At 35.5% G+C, this 17,602-nt stretch overlaps 1 protein-coding gene across 17 annotated transcripts in view; it reads right to left on the bottom strand.

Moving 5' to 3' along the window:
• The window catches only part of LOC106884052 (uncharacterized), a 177,652-nt gene that overhangs the window by 36,286 nt on the left and 123,764 nt on the right, over positions 1–17,602 (bottom strand). For 9 of the 17 annotated variants that reach the window (XM_089347361.1, XM_089347362.1, XM_089347364.1 and 6 more), the window contains 8 exons: positions 17,192–17,245; positions 16,904–16,963; positions 12,897–12,956; positions 8,359–8,412; positions 7,959–8,012; positions 4,191–4,250; positions 1,433–1,486; positions 472–519 (listed from right to left, as the gene is read on the bottom strand). In XM_089347361.1, coding sequence (XP_089203487.1) covers positions 472–519; positions 1,433–1,486; positions 4,191–4,250; positions 7,959–8,012; positions 8,359–8,412; positions 12,897–12,956; positions 16,904–16,963; positions 17,192–17,245 — 444 coding nt within the window. The remainder of the gene's footprint in view (positions 1–471; positions 520–1,432; positions 1,487–4,190; positions 4,251–7,958; positions 8,013–8,358; positions 8,413–12,896; positions 12,957–16,903; positions 16,964–17,191; positions 17,246–17,602) is intronic. The other 8 variants (XM_089347367.1, XM_089347366.1, XM_089347363.1 and 5 more) reach the window with 8 other exon arrangements.

A 17,602-nucleotide genomic window follows, 5' to 3' on the forward strand; every position in this document is an offset into this window, starting at 1 on the left:
AGTTGAAAGTCGACAGTTCTAGTCAGTGTCTTGTAGAGTTATCAGTGATAGTAAGACAGAAGTTAGTATATTACTATTCCGGTATAAAGAGATACAACAGTATCCGATGACTAGTAACTATTGTGGCTACTAGTATAAAACAGCAACTATAATACAACGACAGTCACACATCTCACCAGTGGGAGGAACACACTTTACAACAGTTTAAAAAAAATTTATTTGTATTTAAATCTTAACTACAAACTATGATACAAATAAATTAGCTATACATCCTCAACTCTCCATCTTATTACCTTATATATATATATATATATATATATATATATATATATACATATACATATATATATATATATATATATATATATATATATATACACACATGCACACACACACACATTCACGGACACGCTCACGCACATGCACACACATACACACGCACACACAATGCTTTCCAGTTAAGATAATTACCTCTTCGGCAGAAGCAGTGTGCTCTCTGGAACTTCTAGAACTTTTTTTCTATATAATAGAAAACAATTCTGTTTGTATTAACATAAAAAGTATATATCATGAAAACAAATTATGCAACATAAAAGTTACTTAAAAACATTTACTTATGATGTCTTGACTTTGTTTAAATAAGGATTAGTGATATACATACAAATACAAACAGACACACACATATATACATCTACAAATTTCAATGGGTTTTTGTACTGAAGTTGTGTGTTTACACAAATAATAAACCGGAGTATTCTTCTCAATAGGTAATTATTACTGTTCACAGTGGTGAACATAGCAACAATGAATATAAATCCACCAATATGAATAATGCCATGTTAGACAAGGTTGCTGAAAAAAAGCATTTCAATATAAATATACTACGATAACCAAAGGTACGGTACCAGGAGCAATTCAAATTACCAGAATGCAATTCCAGTTATTCAGAAAAAATAGAAACAAAATCCATAATGTAAACTAACTGTGACAAATGACAATCAAATCAACTTCACTGTCACAGTACTTCTGGTGGCTCAACAGTTGGTAAATAAACATACAATAGAATATTGCTAGTAAAGATAGACCACAGGATTCAAATAGTAACATTTATATCAGAGAAAAATCCCCACAAAATAATAACATAGAACAGAACTGAACTTGTTATGACAGCCACAGAAAAAAAGAGTTCCTCTTCAATGAATATGAAATATAATGTGATTTCAAGGTTATGGTGATAAGTCTTTCCCTTGTAAAAATTTTGATATATTTTTATGAGAAATATGATAACCTTGTTAATATGTTAGATTTAGCAGTTTTATATCTATCACAATACATGCATACATATAATACATATATACAAATATATATATGCATGTGTATTTGTGTGGATATTTGCTTCTTAAACCTAGATCAACATGTCCAAGGTAATTACCTTTACAAATTCTGTTGGCTCATCTTTGCGAGATTTAGGAGTTGGGCTCCTCTGCTGTAAAATTAAATATATAAAAACAGAAACATTATTGCATTAAATTAATAAATTGCAGTACAAATCACTTCTAATTTGTTAAAAGAACTCATAAATGTACACACACACACACACACACACACACACACACACACACACATATATTATAATGCAAAAGTCATAGTAGCAACAATGTTTAGTCTCAATATTAGTAAATATAAAACTATACTCTAGGAACAAGATGAGTGTATCATCTGATGAGAGTTTGCCTCAGGGTGAGCATCAAAATTAGAGTTAAGATGAGTTATCAATTACTGACCGGTGAGTACAGATATGATAGGAGAATAAAAACCAAGACAAGAGATCCAAATGGAAGGAAGCTATGGAAGAGGTCCCTTGTCAAAAATGTGAACAGAAATGGAGAAGGCAGATCTGAAGACACTGAATCATACAAAGATAAACAACAGCCATGACAAATGAAAGTGGAAGTGCATTGCTTAGTGGTTAGGATACTGGACTCATGATTGTATGATTGTGGCTTCGATTCCTGGACTGGGATACATTGTATTCTTAAGCAAAACACTTCATTTCCTTTTGCTCCAGTCCATTCAGCTGGTTAAAATAAGTAATCCTGTCACAGATGGGTGTAACATCCAGGGAGGAATATATGCACCAGAGAGACTGTGAAACTGGGCCTATGCCCCTTCCACAGTAATGTAAACTAATCGTGACAAATGGAAAGGTGAATACTGGAAAAAGTATATCCAATGTACATACACATAGAAAAAACTGATGCGAAAATGATGATAGTGATGATGATGATGATGATAATGACAACGAAAATGATGATGATGTTTGGAAATACTGGAGGTAGAAAGGGTAGTCAATATAGTGTTTATCTATTATTTTGATGCTAAAGATTCACTCTATCACTACTTTGAACTTTCTACATGTAGTGGTGTGTCTGCATTGTTTCTCATTGGAATCATCTTTTAATATATATTTATTCATATGTATTTACACCGATAGATTTTTGTATTTATAATACTTGTTGCAGATAAACATTTTCCTACTAGCCATAGATATTATAAGATATTAAAATGGAATAAATTAATAGTTAAGTGTAGTTTCTTCAAAGGCCTACAGCTAAGAACACTTCAAAGCAATCACTTTAGTGCACCAGCAAAAGAACATCATATTCAATGTCTGTATAAACGGTGTACAGAAAAAAAAAAAAGAAAAAAAATTAATGCTTATGTTACAAAAATATGTTTAAGGCTCACTAGGTGCACATTAAAAAGAAAGAATACCATCATACATTAATTTCTAGGAATTGGGGGTTATTCAATGTGGTCCATTGAATAATGCCATGACTAGTTCTGTTTTCTGATATTAAATGACTTGATTATGGAATTATGGTGTATGTATGTTTATGATTTCATGGTCTGCCAAGTCCAAGAATTTATGGAGTGTAGAGTAAACTGACAAATAATATCCAGTTTTTTTTTGAAGACGTATATCAGTTTGCACTTGCGTTAGATGATGGTTTTGTGTTTCTTTAATGTAACATACAGTTTGCATAGAGTGAAGTATTTTACATAGTTTTCAGCATTTAATTGTGATGCTAGTATTTTCACTTTGTTGTTTATTATAATTGATTCTGTTTTTAAGTGTGCAAGCTCTCTAATTCATCGAAGCTTTTTTTTTTTCTGAAGCCAAATTTATTGTCCATGAGTATGTTTGTACACTTTATACAAAAGATGTCAATAACTTTATTCCTTTTATTAAATATTTAGTTTTCTCTAGCAGAGACTTTATAGAAAGCTTTTATTATGTAATTGTTTATTATTCAGGGAGTAATTGAGAGAATATTACCCCCACATAGTACAAAACAATGTAAAGGTTAGCTATATGTGCCTAGATAGTATAGCCTAAAAAATCCTCCACTAAAACCAGTGCCTCACAAAGACCACTAACTTCTTCAGTCTGGACACTACTGCAAAAATACAACAAAACGGCCTTTTAATGGAAAATGCCAATTGAACTGTAGCTTTAAACATTATATAGAGCTACAGTAAAACAGTAGCTGATATTGTTATGGCATATATAATGTTTACAGAGAACAGATTTAAATTCTGCAGATTTGGGGTCACAATCAAATCAACTTCACTGTCACAGTACTTCTGGCAGCACAACAGTAAATCAATTAACATACAATGGGATATTGTTAGTAAAGATAGACCACAGGATTCAGATAGTAACAGTTATACCAGAGAAAAATCCCCATAAAATAATAACATATAAAGTACATCAAAAAGAACTGAACTTGTTATGAAATCCGCAGAAAAAAAAAAAAAAAGAGTTCCTCTTCAGCAAATACGAAATATAATGTGTTTTCAATGTTATAATGATAAGTCTTTCATTGTAAAAATTTTGATATACTTTTACAAGGAATATGATGGCCCTGTTAATATGTTAAATTTAGCAGTTTTATCTATCATGATACATACATACACATACACACACACATACATACATACATACATACATACATACATGCATACATAAATACATACATACACACATACATACATACATACATACATACATACATACATACATACATATATACATACATATATTACACTTATACAAATATATATACATGTGTACTTGAGAAGATGTTTGCTTCCTAATCCCAGGTCAACATGTCCAAAGTAATTACCATTTCAAATTCTGTTGGTTCATCTTTGCTAGGTCTAGGAGTTGGAGTTGGGCTCCTTTGCTGTAAAATTATATAAAATCAGAAATAATAAATTTTTAAAACAAGTTATTTCTAGTTTGTTAAAAGAACTCATGAATGTATACAGATACACACACATAAATATATACATGCATATATATATATATATATATATATATATATATATATATATATATATATATATATATATACATATACATGATAAAGGTTAAAATACAAAAGTTATAATAGCAACAATGTCTAGTCTCAACATTACAATAAATACACTGCACATTTACTGTGAGCACATCTCCTCTTGTATGGAAACTAAAGCTTACATATAAACATATGCACACAGAGTACATACAGACACACCCACACACATACATTCACATACACATGCATGTGTGCACACACACACATTCACACCCACCCACACACACACACTTTGCATAAGAGTCTAAAATGGTCTTCATATAATAATTAATAATTTCATCCACATTTCAGCAACATCATAATCTTATCTTCAATATTAGGTGTTGTTAGTACTACTTTTATAGTAAGAAAGGGTAATTTCAATTTTGACTGTTAAATTCGTCATCAATTAGAAGTTTACAAAGCTAACAGTCAAATATTCAAATTTTGGCAATAACATTTACAAAATTTTACTCTAAAGTGGTAGCAACATATTTCAACGTCTCTTCACTCTGAAGATGAGGCCATGAAGCTCTAGAAAGGAACTGAAAGGAAATTCTATGAAAATATAAAAAAGAACTTGATAAAAACATGTGCCTCATAAAAAGCACCCATGCTAGTGCCACATAGCACACAAATATTCTGCTGCCACGTGAGCTTAAGCAATGATGGAGTCACATAAAAATGTACCTGCACTGGCGCCTTGTAAAAAGCAATCAGTACACTCTATAAAGTGACTGACATTAAGAAGGGCATCCAGCTATAGAAATCATGCTAAAACAAACAACTGAAGTCTGGTGCAGTTCTTCAGATTGCTAGTTCAAGCCATTCAACACATACCAGCATGGAAAATGGATTTTAAATGACTTGTTGAGTTTATTTCTTCAGATTTTCTACAGAAATTATAGTCAGCCGTGATTTTGTTCCAACATTTCTTATCTGAGATGCCTTATGTAAACAACAACATTGAGACCAAAGATGAAAATGGGTAATGGGCATATATGAAATATTTCAGTAATTTTTCCTCCTTCATCAGCACCCATCCAACCCATAAATCATCCATGAACAAATTGATTAAACAGCCACTAAATATAGCAGTGTAACTTTCACAATATACCAATTTCACAGATTATACAGTCTTACATATTCGTGGAAGCTGGTGCGTAAATATGAATGACGTATTATTAATGTCATAACAAAATTATTGGTGGCTATATTTTCCATAGGAAATCTGTAGAGATAACTTTAACAAGTGATGCAAGAGCACTGTTAACACAGCAGAACATAGACTTACTCTTTTACTCTTTTATTTGTTTCAGTCATTTGACTGCGGCCATGTTGGAGCACCGCCTTTAGTCGAGCAAATCAACCCCGGGACTTATTCTTTGTAAGCCTAGTACTTATTCGATCGGTCTCTTTTGCCGAACCGCTAAGTGACGGAGACATAAACACACCAGCATCGGTTGTCAAGCAATGCTAGGGGAACAAACACACACACACACAAACACACACACATATACATATATATATATATATATATATATATACATATATACGACGGGCTTCTTTCAGTTTCTGCCTACCAAATCTACTCACAAGGCTTTGGTCGGCCCGAGGCTATAGTAGAAGACACTTGCCCAAGGTTTCACGGAGTGGGACTGAACCCGGAACCATGTGATTGATAAGCAAGCTACTTACCACACAGCCACTCAATTTGTAGTACATCATAGTTGCATAACGAAATATAGTGTCTCTACATGTCATTAATATGTATGTAAGTATATATATGTATAAGACCTGGGATGAGGTGGTGAAACATGACCTTCAAACATTAGGCTTCATCGAGGCAATGACAAGTGACCGGGACCTTTGGAAATATGCAGTGCATGAGAAGACCCCGACAAGCCAAGTGAGACCATAATCCGTGGCCTCTGCCAAAAGTGTAGCTAGCTCACTTATTCATATCTTTACTTCATTGGACACTAAACTCTGCTGGCGAAGACCTGTTGGGGCAAGTAAAATCGAAATCGAAATCGTAATTGAACCATATTCAATGACTGGCACCTGTTCCAGTGGAGCACTAACAACACCGTCCGAGCATGATCATTGCCAGAGCAGCTGTCTAGCTTCTGTGCCAGTGGCACGTAAATAGCACCATTTGAGCGTGATAATTACCAGCGTCGCCTTACTGACAATTGTGCCAGTGGTACATTAGAAAACATTCGAGCGAGGTCATTGCCAGTGCCACTAGACTGGCTCCTGTGCAGGTGGCATGTAAAATACACCATTTTGAGCATGGCCATTGCCAGTAGCGCCTTACTGGCCTTCGTGCCGGTGGCACGTAAGAACACCCACTACATTCTCGGAGTGGTTGGTGTTAGGAAGGCTATCCAGCTGAAGAAACTCTGCCAGATCAGACTGGAGCCTGGTGCAGCCATCCGGTTCACTAGTCCTCAGTCAAATTGTCCAACCCATGCTAGCATGGAAAGCGGACGTTAAACGATGATGATGATATATATATATATATATATATATATATATATATGTAGAGAGAGAGAGAGAGAGAGAGAGAGAGAGAGAGGTAGTCAGGATTTGGATAAGAAATTTTTATTTAGCTCTTTTGTCCTTTATACAAAAGAAGTCATCAACTTTATTCCTTTTATTAAATATTTAGCTTTATCCTGCAGACACTTTATATGAAGCTTTCATTATGTAATTGTGTATTATTCAGGGAGTAATTGAGAGAATACCATCCCCATATAGTACAATACAATGTAAAGGTTAGCTACATGTGCCTAGATAGTACAGCCTCAAAAAAAATCTTCCACTAAAACCAGAGCCTCACAAAGATCACTAACTTCTTCAGTCTGGACTCTACTGTAAAAATAAAACAAACTGACCTTTTGATGGAAAATGCCAATTGAACTGTAACTTTAAACATTATATAGAGCTACAATAAAACAGTAGCTGATATTGTTATGGCATATATAATGTTTATAGATAACAGATTTGGATTATGCAGATTCTGGGTCACAATCAAATCAACTTCACTGTCACAGTACTTCTGGCAACACAACAGTAAATAAATAAACATACAATGGGATATTGTTGGTAAAGATAGACCACAGGATTCAGATAGTGACATTTATACCAGAGAAAAATCACACAAAATATCATATAATACACGAAAAAGAACTGAACTTGTTATGAAATCCGCAGAATAAAAAAGAGTTCCTCTTCAGTGAATATGAAATATAATGTGTTTTCAATGTTATGATGATAAGTCTTTCCCTTGTAAAAATTTTGATATATTTTTACAAGAAATATGTTGGCCCTGATAATATGTTAAATTAACAGTTTTATCTATCATGATACATACATACACATACATACACACATACACACCACACACACACACATACATACATGCATGCATAAATACATACATACATACATACATACATACATATATTACACTTATACAAATATATATGCATGTGTACTTGAGAAGATGTGTGCTTCCTAATCCCAGGTTAACGTGTCCAAAGTAATTACCGTTTCAAATTCTGTTGGTTCATCTTTGCTAGGTTTAGGAGTTGGTCTCCTTTGCTGTAAAATTATATAAAAACAGAAACATTATTGTATTAAAATAATAATTTTTTAAAACAAATCATTTCTAATTTGTTAAAAGAACTCATGAATGTATACAGATATATATATATCGCCTGTTGACTTTCTACCTACACTGTCTATAAGCGTCCACTAACCATTCCTGCTACTAATTTCTTCCACTACGTCATACACACACACACACATACATACATGCATACATAAATACATACATACATACATACATACATACATACATATATTACACTTATACAAATATATATGCATGTGTACTTGAGAAGATGTTTGCTTCCTAATCCCAGGTTAACGTGTCCAAAGTAATTACCGTTTCAAATTCTGTTGGTTCATCTTTGCTAGGTTTAGGAGTTGGTCTCCTTTGCTGTAAAATTATATAAAAACAGAAACATTATTGTATTAAAATAACAATTTTTTAAAACAAATCATTTCTAATTTGTTAAAAGAACTCATGAATGTATACAGATATATATATATCGCCTGTTGACTTTCTACCTACACTGTCTATAAGCGTCCACTAACCATTCCTGCTACTAATTTCTTCCACTACGTCATACACACACACACACACACACACACAAACACACTAACAGATAAACCACCAAACCATGCACACACACACACACACACACACACACACACACACACATACATACGCACACACATGTTCTGTTATTACACACACCCTTGCAGACTCTCGCGCACGCACAGATATTCATCTCCCTTTTTCACTCTCCTGTCTTAGAAAGAACTTTTCCCCCACCACCTCCTCTTCCGGTCTTTTCACAATGTAACCTCGTGAGAATCGGTACCATTTTCCTCTTTCTCCGTTCTTCCATTCTCCGAACTTTCCATCTTTCCGACGAAGGGCTACGCCCGGAACGTCATACACTCTCTCTTTCCTTTCCTGAGCGTCCAATAACACTATCCGTATCACGTCCTCACTTTGTTGTTTTTTTGTTATTGTTTTTTTGAACTTATATATATATATATATATTTATATATATATATATATATATATATATATATAGATGATAAAGGTTAAAATACAAAAGTCATAATAGCTACAATGTTTAGTCTCAACATTACAATAAATTCACCGGATTTTACTGTGAGCACATCTCCTCTTGCACAGATACTAAAACTTACACACACACATATGCATGCACAGTACACGCACGCACACACACACACACACACACACACACACACATACACACACACATGCTGCCTTTTATTAAATATTTAGAGAAAACATCCCCACAAAATAATAACATAAAAATACATCAAAAAGAACTGAACTTGTTATGATATCCACAGAAAAAAAAAAAGAAAAGAGTTCCTCTTCAGCGAATATGAAATATAATGTGTTTTCAATGTTATGATGATAAGTCTTTCCCTTGTAAAAATTTTGATATAATTTTACAAGAAATATGATGGCCGAGTTAATATGTTAAATTTAGCAGTTTTATCTATCATGATACATGATGGCTGCCCACTCGTGACCGAGGAAGACCATTGCTGACCTTCAGGAACATTGTGTGCTCTATGACTAACTTATATTTTGCATTTTTGGCTCCATTGGTGGCTAATGAGCCCTGCTCTTGACAAGTATACATGACTGCAAACATTGCAGACCAAGCTTTCCTCATTCACTATACGAGCCGTGCACTTTCACGCAGCTCGCTTAAGTTTTTCACGCTGGATACGTGCTCTCTCAAAAGTGTCGATCCCCTCCTTAACCTGCTTCCTCTATCTGTGGTGATGACACGTATTGTTCTCCCAGTCAGTGTCCTGCATATCACAGGCCTTTAATGAGGACTTGACACAGTCCTTAAATCGCAGCCTTGGTTTCTGCCAGAGTCTCCTTCCATTCACAAGTTCTCCATATAGCATCTGCTTAGGAATCCTGCCATCCTTCATCCTAATAAGGTGTCCAGTCCAACGTAACCGTTGCATGTGCTCCATTGCCTCAATACTCAAGATATCAGCTGTCCTCTGGACCTGTGTATCTGGAATTTTTGAGGTCCAGCCAACATTGAGAATGTGTCTGAGACATCTCTGATGAAACCATTCAAGGACCCTTACTTTACAGATTTCATGTCTCACATGAGTAGAGGAGCGATGTCAGTACACATGCACGGTACACAGCAACTTTTGTTTGCCTTGCGATGCCATGCTGGGACCAGACACGAGACTGAAGAGACCGGAAGGAATTAGTTGCTCTCTGCAACCTGAAAGATATTTCCTCATCCAGGGAGCAAGAACGGCTGAGTGTGCTGCCCAGGAAGAGAAACTTGTCTACTACCTTCAGAATTGTTCCTTCAACCAAGATAGCTGGTTTCACATGGATTTCCTGGTGCAGGCTGGAACATTACAACAGTCTTGTCCAGACTAATGCTGAGTTCAAATGCCTTGCAAGAAGCAGAAATGCAATTCATGAGCGTTTGCATGTCATCCACTGTATGAGTGACTAAGTCACAGTCATCTGCATAAAGGAGGTCACGAATAATAGACTGGAGAACCTTTGAATTGGTAGTAAATCGGCAAAGATTAAAGAGTCAGCCAGAAGATCGATATCTGACATATATTCCCAGAGAGCTAACCTTAGCAAAAGCATGAGTAAAAGCAGCAGCAAAGTACAAAGAAAAGAGAGTTGGGGCAAGGTTGTCACCCTGCTTGACACCATTCTCTACAGGAATGGGCCCCACCATGCCACCACCAACATTGACCCAAGCCTCCATCGCATCATGAAATGATTTAATTACAGATACAAAGTGATCTGGACATCCAAGTTTGCCAAGTATTTTCCATAGAAAATTTTACAGTATCAAAGGCCTTTGTTAAATCAATGAATACCTGGACAAGATCCATATTCTACTCATAGCACTTCTCCTGCATCTGTCTTGCTGTGAAAATCATATCCATTGTCCCTCTACCAGATCGGAAGCCACATTGAGATTCAGATAGGACATCATTTATGAGACACCCATTCAGACGTGTAAAAAGAATATTTGCTAGAACCTTGCCAGCAGCTGATAGTAGAGCAATACCTCTGTAGTTACCACACGTTGTTCTGGCTCCTTTTCCTTTATATAGAGGAAGAATAATTGCATCCTTCCAGTCCTTAGGCATTGCACCATCCCTCCACATTACACTAATAAGTTCATGAAGGGACTGTGTGATGCAATTACCACTAAATCACAAGACCTCAGCACAAATTCCATCCTTTCCAGGTGCCCTACCAAGATTCAATTTACTTATTGATGTCATTACTTCATCTATTGAGAGCGTGGAATTTAAGGAGCCAATGATAGGTCTTTGTTGCATAGTATCAATCACTGTTTCATCCACAACTGACTCATGGTTTAGGATTTCAGAGAAGTGTTTGATCCAGCGACCTGTGATTTGTGTTGATTTAGTAAACAGAGTGGAAGACTCCTTGGAAAGCAAAGGAGCTGATGTGGAGCTCTTAGGTCCATAAGCTCACTTCATAAGATGGTAAAGCTTTTTGCTGTCATTTGCATCAGCAGCAGCCTGAACATTATGAGCAAGATCCTCCCACCAAGTGTTCTGCAACTTCCTGAGAGATCGCTGCAGTAGTGATTTCACACTGCTATAGTGGGCAAGTGCTAGACTTCACTGCACAGTAAACAGTTCTCTGTGTAGCAATACATTGTGGGCATGGTGCTTTACCACCAATAGTTGCTGAACTTCAGCATCATTTTCATCAAACCAGTCTCTGTGTCTGGCAGTAGCATATCCCAGTGTTTCAGCTGCACATTGAAGAACCTGGTCTCGAAAATCTTCCCACGCTGCAGTATTTTCAATGCTGGACAAGTGAGTCAGAAGCTTTCCTAACCACAACATCATATACCTTGTGGACATTTAGATGCCGAGGAATGCTGACTGGTCCTCTTCTCTTTTGCACTCTAATCATCATTCGGAACTTTGCTTGCACTAGACTGTGGTCTGTCCAGCATTCCGATCCATGAAAGGACTTGACATTACAAATGTCATAGATGTCATGCTTGCAGATGATGACAAAATCCAGCAAGTACCAAACTTTAGACCTTGGATGCATCCATGTTGTTGTGCAATCACATTTGTGCATAAAATGAGTGCTTGCGATATAAAGTCCATGTTCTTCGGAAAGCTCCAGTAGCATGAGACCACTGCTATTCATTTTCCCTACTCCAAAATGTCCTAGAGAGTTTCATGTTTGCCAGTCTGTTCCAACCCTGGCATTAAAATCCCCCAGTAGAATGACTTTATCAGAATTGGAGATTTTTCTCAGAATGGCTCTCAGTTGGGTATAAAAGATTGTTTTATCTTCATCACAGCTAGTCAAAGTAAGTGCATAGGCACTTATTAGAGTAGCTAACCACCTACCTTTCAAGTGCAAACATAGAGTCATTATACGTTAATTTATAGGAACAGGGAGCTCTTCCAACTTCTTAAGGATATCAGATCGAACTGCAAAACCAACACCAGCCTCTCTGCACTCCTCCTTCTGCCTTCCCGTCCAAAAAAGGTGTATCCACCCCCTACTTCCTCAAGCTGACCATCACCTTCTATACAAGTCTCTGATACATACATACATACATACATACATACATACATACATACATGCATACATACACATACATACATATACATACACACACATACATACAGACACATATACATACATACATACAGACACATATACATACATACATACATACATACATATATACATACATTCAAAAGTACATACATATATTACACTTATACAAATATATATGCATGTGTACTTGAGAAGATGTTTGCTTCCTAATCCCAGGTCAACATGTCCAAAGTAATTACCGTTTCAAATTCTGTTGGTTCATCTTTGCTAGGTTTAGGAGTTGGAGTTGGGCTCCTTTGCTGTAAAATTAAATAAGATCAGAAACATTATTGCATTAAAATAATAAATATTCAAAACAAATTATTTCTAATTTGTTAAAAGAACTCATGAATGTATACAGATATATATATATATATATATATATATATAGAGAGAGAGAGAGAGAGAGAGATGATAAAGGTTAAAATACAAAAGTCATAATAGCAACAATGTTTAGTCTCAACATTACAATAAATACACCGTATTTTACTGTGAGCACATTTCCTCTTGCACGGAAACAAAAACTTACACATACATATATGCGTGCACAGTACATGCACACACACATCCACACACATGTACATACACACATGTGCGCATACACATACAGTTTGTATAAGAGTTTAAAATGGTTTTCATACAGTAATTAATTCATTCACATATCTACAACATTATAATCTTATCTTCAAGATTAGGTGTTTTTGGCACTACTTTTATAGGAAGAAGGAGTAATTTCAGTTTTGACTGTTAAATTTTGTCATCAATCAGAAGTTTACAAAGCTAACAGTCAAAAATTCAAATTTTGGCAATAACATTTACAAAATTTTACTCTAAAGTGGTAGCAACACATTTCAGCATCTCTTCATTCTGTAGATGAGGCCATGAAGCTCTAGAAAGTAATTGAAAGGAAATTCTATGAAAATATGAAAACGAACTTGATAAAAAAATATGTGCCATATAAAAAGCACCCATGCAGGTGTCACGTAAAAAGCAAACATGCTGCTGCCATGTTAGACCTACCCATGATGGAGTCACATAAAAAGTACCTGCGCTGGTGCCTCGTAAAAAGCACTGAGTACATTCTGTAAAGTGGTTGGCATTAGGAAGGGCATCTAGCTTTAGAAATCATGCTAAAACAAACAACTGAAGTCTGGTGCAGTTCTTCAGATTGCCAGCTTCTGTCAAACCATTCAACACATGCCAGCATGGAAAACGGATTTTAAATGACTTGTTGAGTTTATTTCTTCAGATTTTCTGTAGAAATTATAGTCAGCCGTGATTTTGTTCCAACATTTCTTATCTGAGATGCCTTATGTAAACAACAACATTGAGACCAAAGATGAAAATGGGTAATGGGCATATATGAAATATTTCAGTAATTTTTCCTCCTTCATCAGCACCCATCCAACCCATAAATCATCCATGAACAAATTGATTAAATAGCCACTAAATATAGCAGTGTAACTTTACACAATACACCAATTTTACATATTAAAAAACATTCATGGAAACTGGTGCGTAAATATTAATGATGTGTTATTAATGTCATAACAAAATTAGTGGTGGCTATATTTTCCGTACGAAATCTGTAGAGATAACTTTAACAAGTGATGCAATAGCACTGTTAACACAGCAGAACGGAGACTTATAAAAACATCAGATATAATTTCTACTATATCATGGTTACATAATGAAATACAATGTCCCTACACATCATTAATATGGACGTTAAATGATTATATATATAACACACGCCAGCTTAATCTAATTCATCTTTAGTCGAAAGACATCTGTTGTTGTGTCCTGCTATTTGTACTTGTATAACATTCTCCATTTTTTACCATCCTTGTTTTTGTATACATTCGCTGCTTTCTTCCAAGGAATCTAATACTCTTAGCTTAGTTTTTCTTTGGGGCTGGCCAGATTGGAGCAATGTCGAGTATAACCAGGCGAAATTGCAAAAATAATCTGGAACTCAACTGAGGAAAGAAGACTCTGAATGACCCATCCTTGTTTTCTTTGTATTGTCTATCTGGATGTTCTATTGTCCTTTTTTTGTATCACCTAAGTGTCTGGATGTTTTGCATTCTTGTCCCATTTTGTATATATATATCATCATCATCATCATCATCATCATCATCGTTTAACGTCCGCTTTCCATGCTAGCATGGGTTGGACGACTTGACTGAGGACTGGTGAAACCAGATGGCAACACCAGGCTCCAATCTAAATTTGGCAGAGTTTCTACAGTTGGATGCCCTTCCTAACGCCAACCACTCAAGGTTAAAAAAAACACAAAAAACAATAACAAAAAAGTGAGGACGTGATACGGATAGTGTTATTGAACGCCCCGGAAAGGAAAGAGAGAGAGTATGACGTTTCGGGCGGAGCCCTTCGTCGGAAAGACGGAAAGTCCAAAGAATGGAAAAACGGAGGAAGAGAAAAATGGCACCGATGCCCACGAGGTTACATTGTGGAAGGACCGGAAGAGGAGGTGGAGGAGGAAAAGTTCTTTCTAAGACAGGAGAGTGAAAAAGGGAGGTGAATATCTGTGCGTGCACGAGAGTCTGCAAGGGTGTGTGCAATAACAGAACATGTGTGTGCGTATGTATGTGTGTGTGTGTGTGTGTGTGTGTGTGTGTGTGTGCGTGGTTTGGTAGTTTACTCTTGTGCACGCACAGATATTCACTTCCTTTTTTCACTCTCCTGTCTTAGAAAGAACTTTTCCTCCACCACCTCCTCATGGGCATCATAACCTCATGGGCATCGGTGCCATTTTTCTCTTCCTCCGTTTTTCCATTCTTTGAACTTTCCGTCTTTCCGACGAAGGGCTCCGCCCGAAACGTCATGCTCTCTCTCTTTCCTTTCCCGAGTGTCCAAAAACACTATCCGTATCACGTCCTCACTTTTTTGTTATTGTTTTTTGTGTTTTTTTGAACTTATATGACGTACGCTCACACGGACCCTGGCCTTTCAACTGGATTTGGAGTACCCAACTGCTGGAATCTTTTGTTACATCGGATTACTGTTCCTGTTGGACCACTGTTCCTGTTGGATCACGCCTTTCCTGTATATATATATATATATATATATATATATATATATAGGTAAGTAGGTAGGTAGACAGACATAATCTGGATAAGAACTTTTCATTTTGCTCTTTTGTCACTTTGAGATTTTCATCACAGCACTAAATATGTAGTTCTCATCCAAATTCTACCTCCTTTCTTTAAATATATAAAATCTGTACATCACTTCGAATATACATACATACATACGATATATATATATATATATATATATATATATATATATATATATATTTATATATATTTATTTATATATATATTATCTGAAATGTATAGTATTAAATATCCATTCCAGCACACCTTACTGTTTGGTTTCACATAAATAATACAATGGAGGTACGAATCCGATTATATAACTTTATGCTCATCAGAGTTAGCTGAAACAGAGGTGAAAATTGCAACCGATCTCTATTGTCGGAGGTGGATTAACACAACCAGTCAGTGGCTACTGTGCAAAAAATGTGGTGAAACAAAAAAGGGGCCAGGGGATTAGGTTAGGAGTTATATCCCTTGGTTGGGTATGCTGTTAATCTGGCAAGAGTTATCTTGAAGTGGGGAAGATGTGTATTATTAATGTGGTGTTCCTGAGGCGAAAGAGTGTGTGATATGTGTAGTGGTGTCATACGCATAATTTTATCCGCAGGTGTAGGTATATATAGCTGTATTCGTCGGTCTGTTTTCTTTCTGTAATGTATAAAGTCATGGACGGTTTTTGTGTTAACATGTAGTGTGTAATGAGTGTGTGTATTGGTCCGTGCATGTGTGGGTTTACAATTTTTGTGCAGGGATGTGTTGGGGATGGTGTGTGACAGTCTATTAGGGGTGTGTATGTGTACATAGGTGCATTGGTGTGTGCTTTGGTTAAACTCTTTTTGCTGAGCATTGGTGGAAAGTTGTTGGCAGATGGTCAGTGGTCAAGGCAGGAGACCTGCAGTTGCAGTCGTGGTACATACATACATACATACACACACATACATACAGACACATGTACATACATACATACATACATACATTCAAACGTACATACATATATTACACTTATACATATATATATATGCATGTGTACTTGAGAAGATGTTTGCTTCCTAATCCCAGGTCAACATGTCCAAAGTAATTACCGTTTCAAATTCTGTTGGTTCATCTTTGCTAGGTTTAGGAGTTGGAGTTGGGCTCCTTTGCTGTAAAATTAAATAAGATCAGAAACATTATTGCATTAAAATAATAAATATTCAAAACAAATTATTTCTAATTTGTTAAAAGAACTCATGAATGTATACAGATATATATATATATATATATTTATATATATATATATATATATATATATATATATAGAGAGAGAGAGAGAGAGAGAGAGAGATGATATTTGCTTCCTAATCCCAGGTCAACATGTCCAAAGTAATTACCGTTTCAAATTCTGTTGGTTCATCTTTGCTAGGTTTAGGAGTTGGGCTCCTTTGCTGTAAAATTAAATAAGATCAGAAACATTATTGTATTAACATAATAAATATTCAAAATAAATTATTTCTAATTTGTTAAAAGAACTCATGAATGTATACAGATATATATATATATATATATATATATATATATATATATATAGATGATAAAGGTTAAAATACGAAAGTCATAATAGCAACAATGTTTAGTCTCAACATTAAAATAAATACACTGCACTGAAAAGAATGGATAGGGCTGATCTGAAGGTACTGAATGTGAAATTGGGTTTATGTTCCTTTCACAGTAATGTAAACTAACTGTGATAAATGAAAAGGTGAATACTGGAGAAAGTATATCCAACCTATATACACGTAGAA

The sequence above is a fragment of the Octopus bimaculoides genome, chromosome 2, assembly GCF_046866305.1.
Source record: "Octopus bimaculoides isolate indiv1 chromosome 2, ASM4686630v1, whole genome shotgun sequence".
In the NCBI taxonomy this organism is placed as follows: domain Eukaryota; kingdom Metazoa; phylum Mollusca; class Cephalopoda; order Octopoda; family Octopodidae; genus Octopus; species Octopus bimaculoides.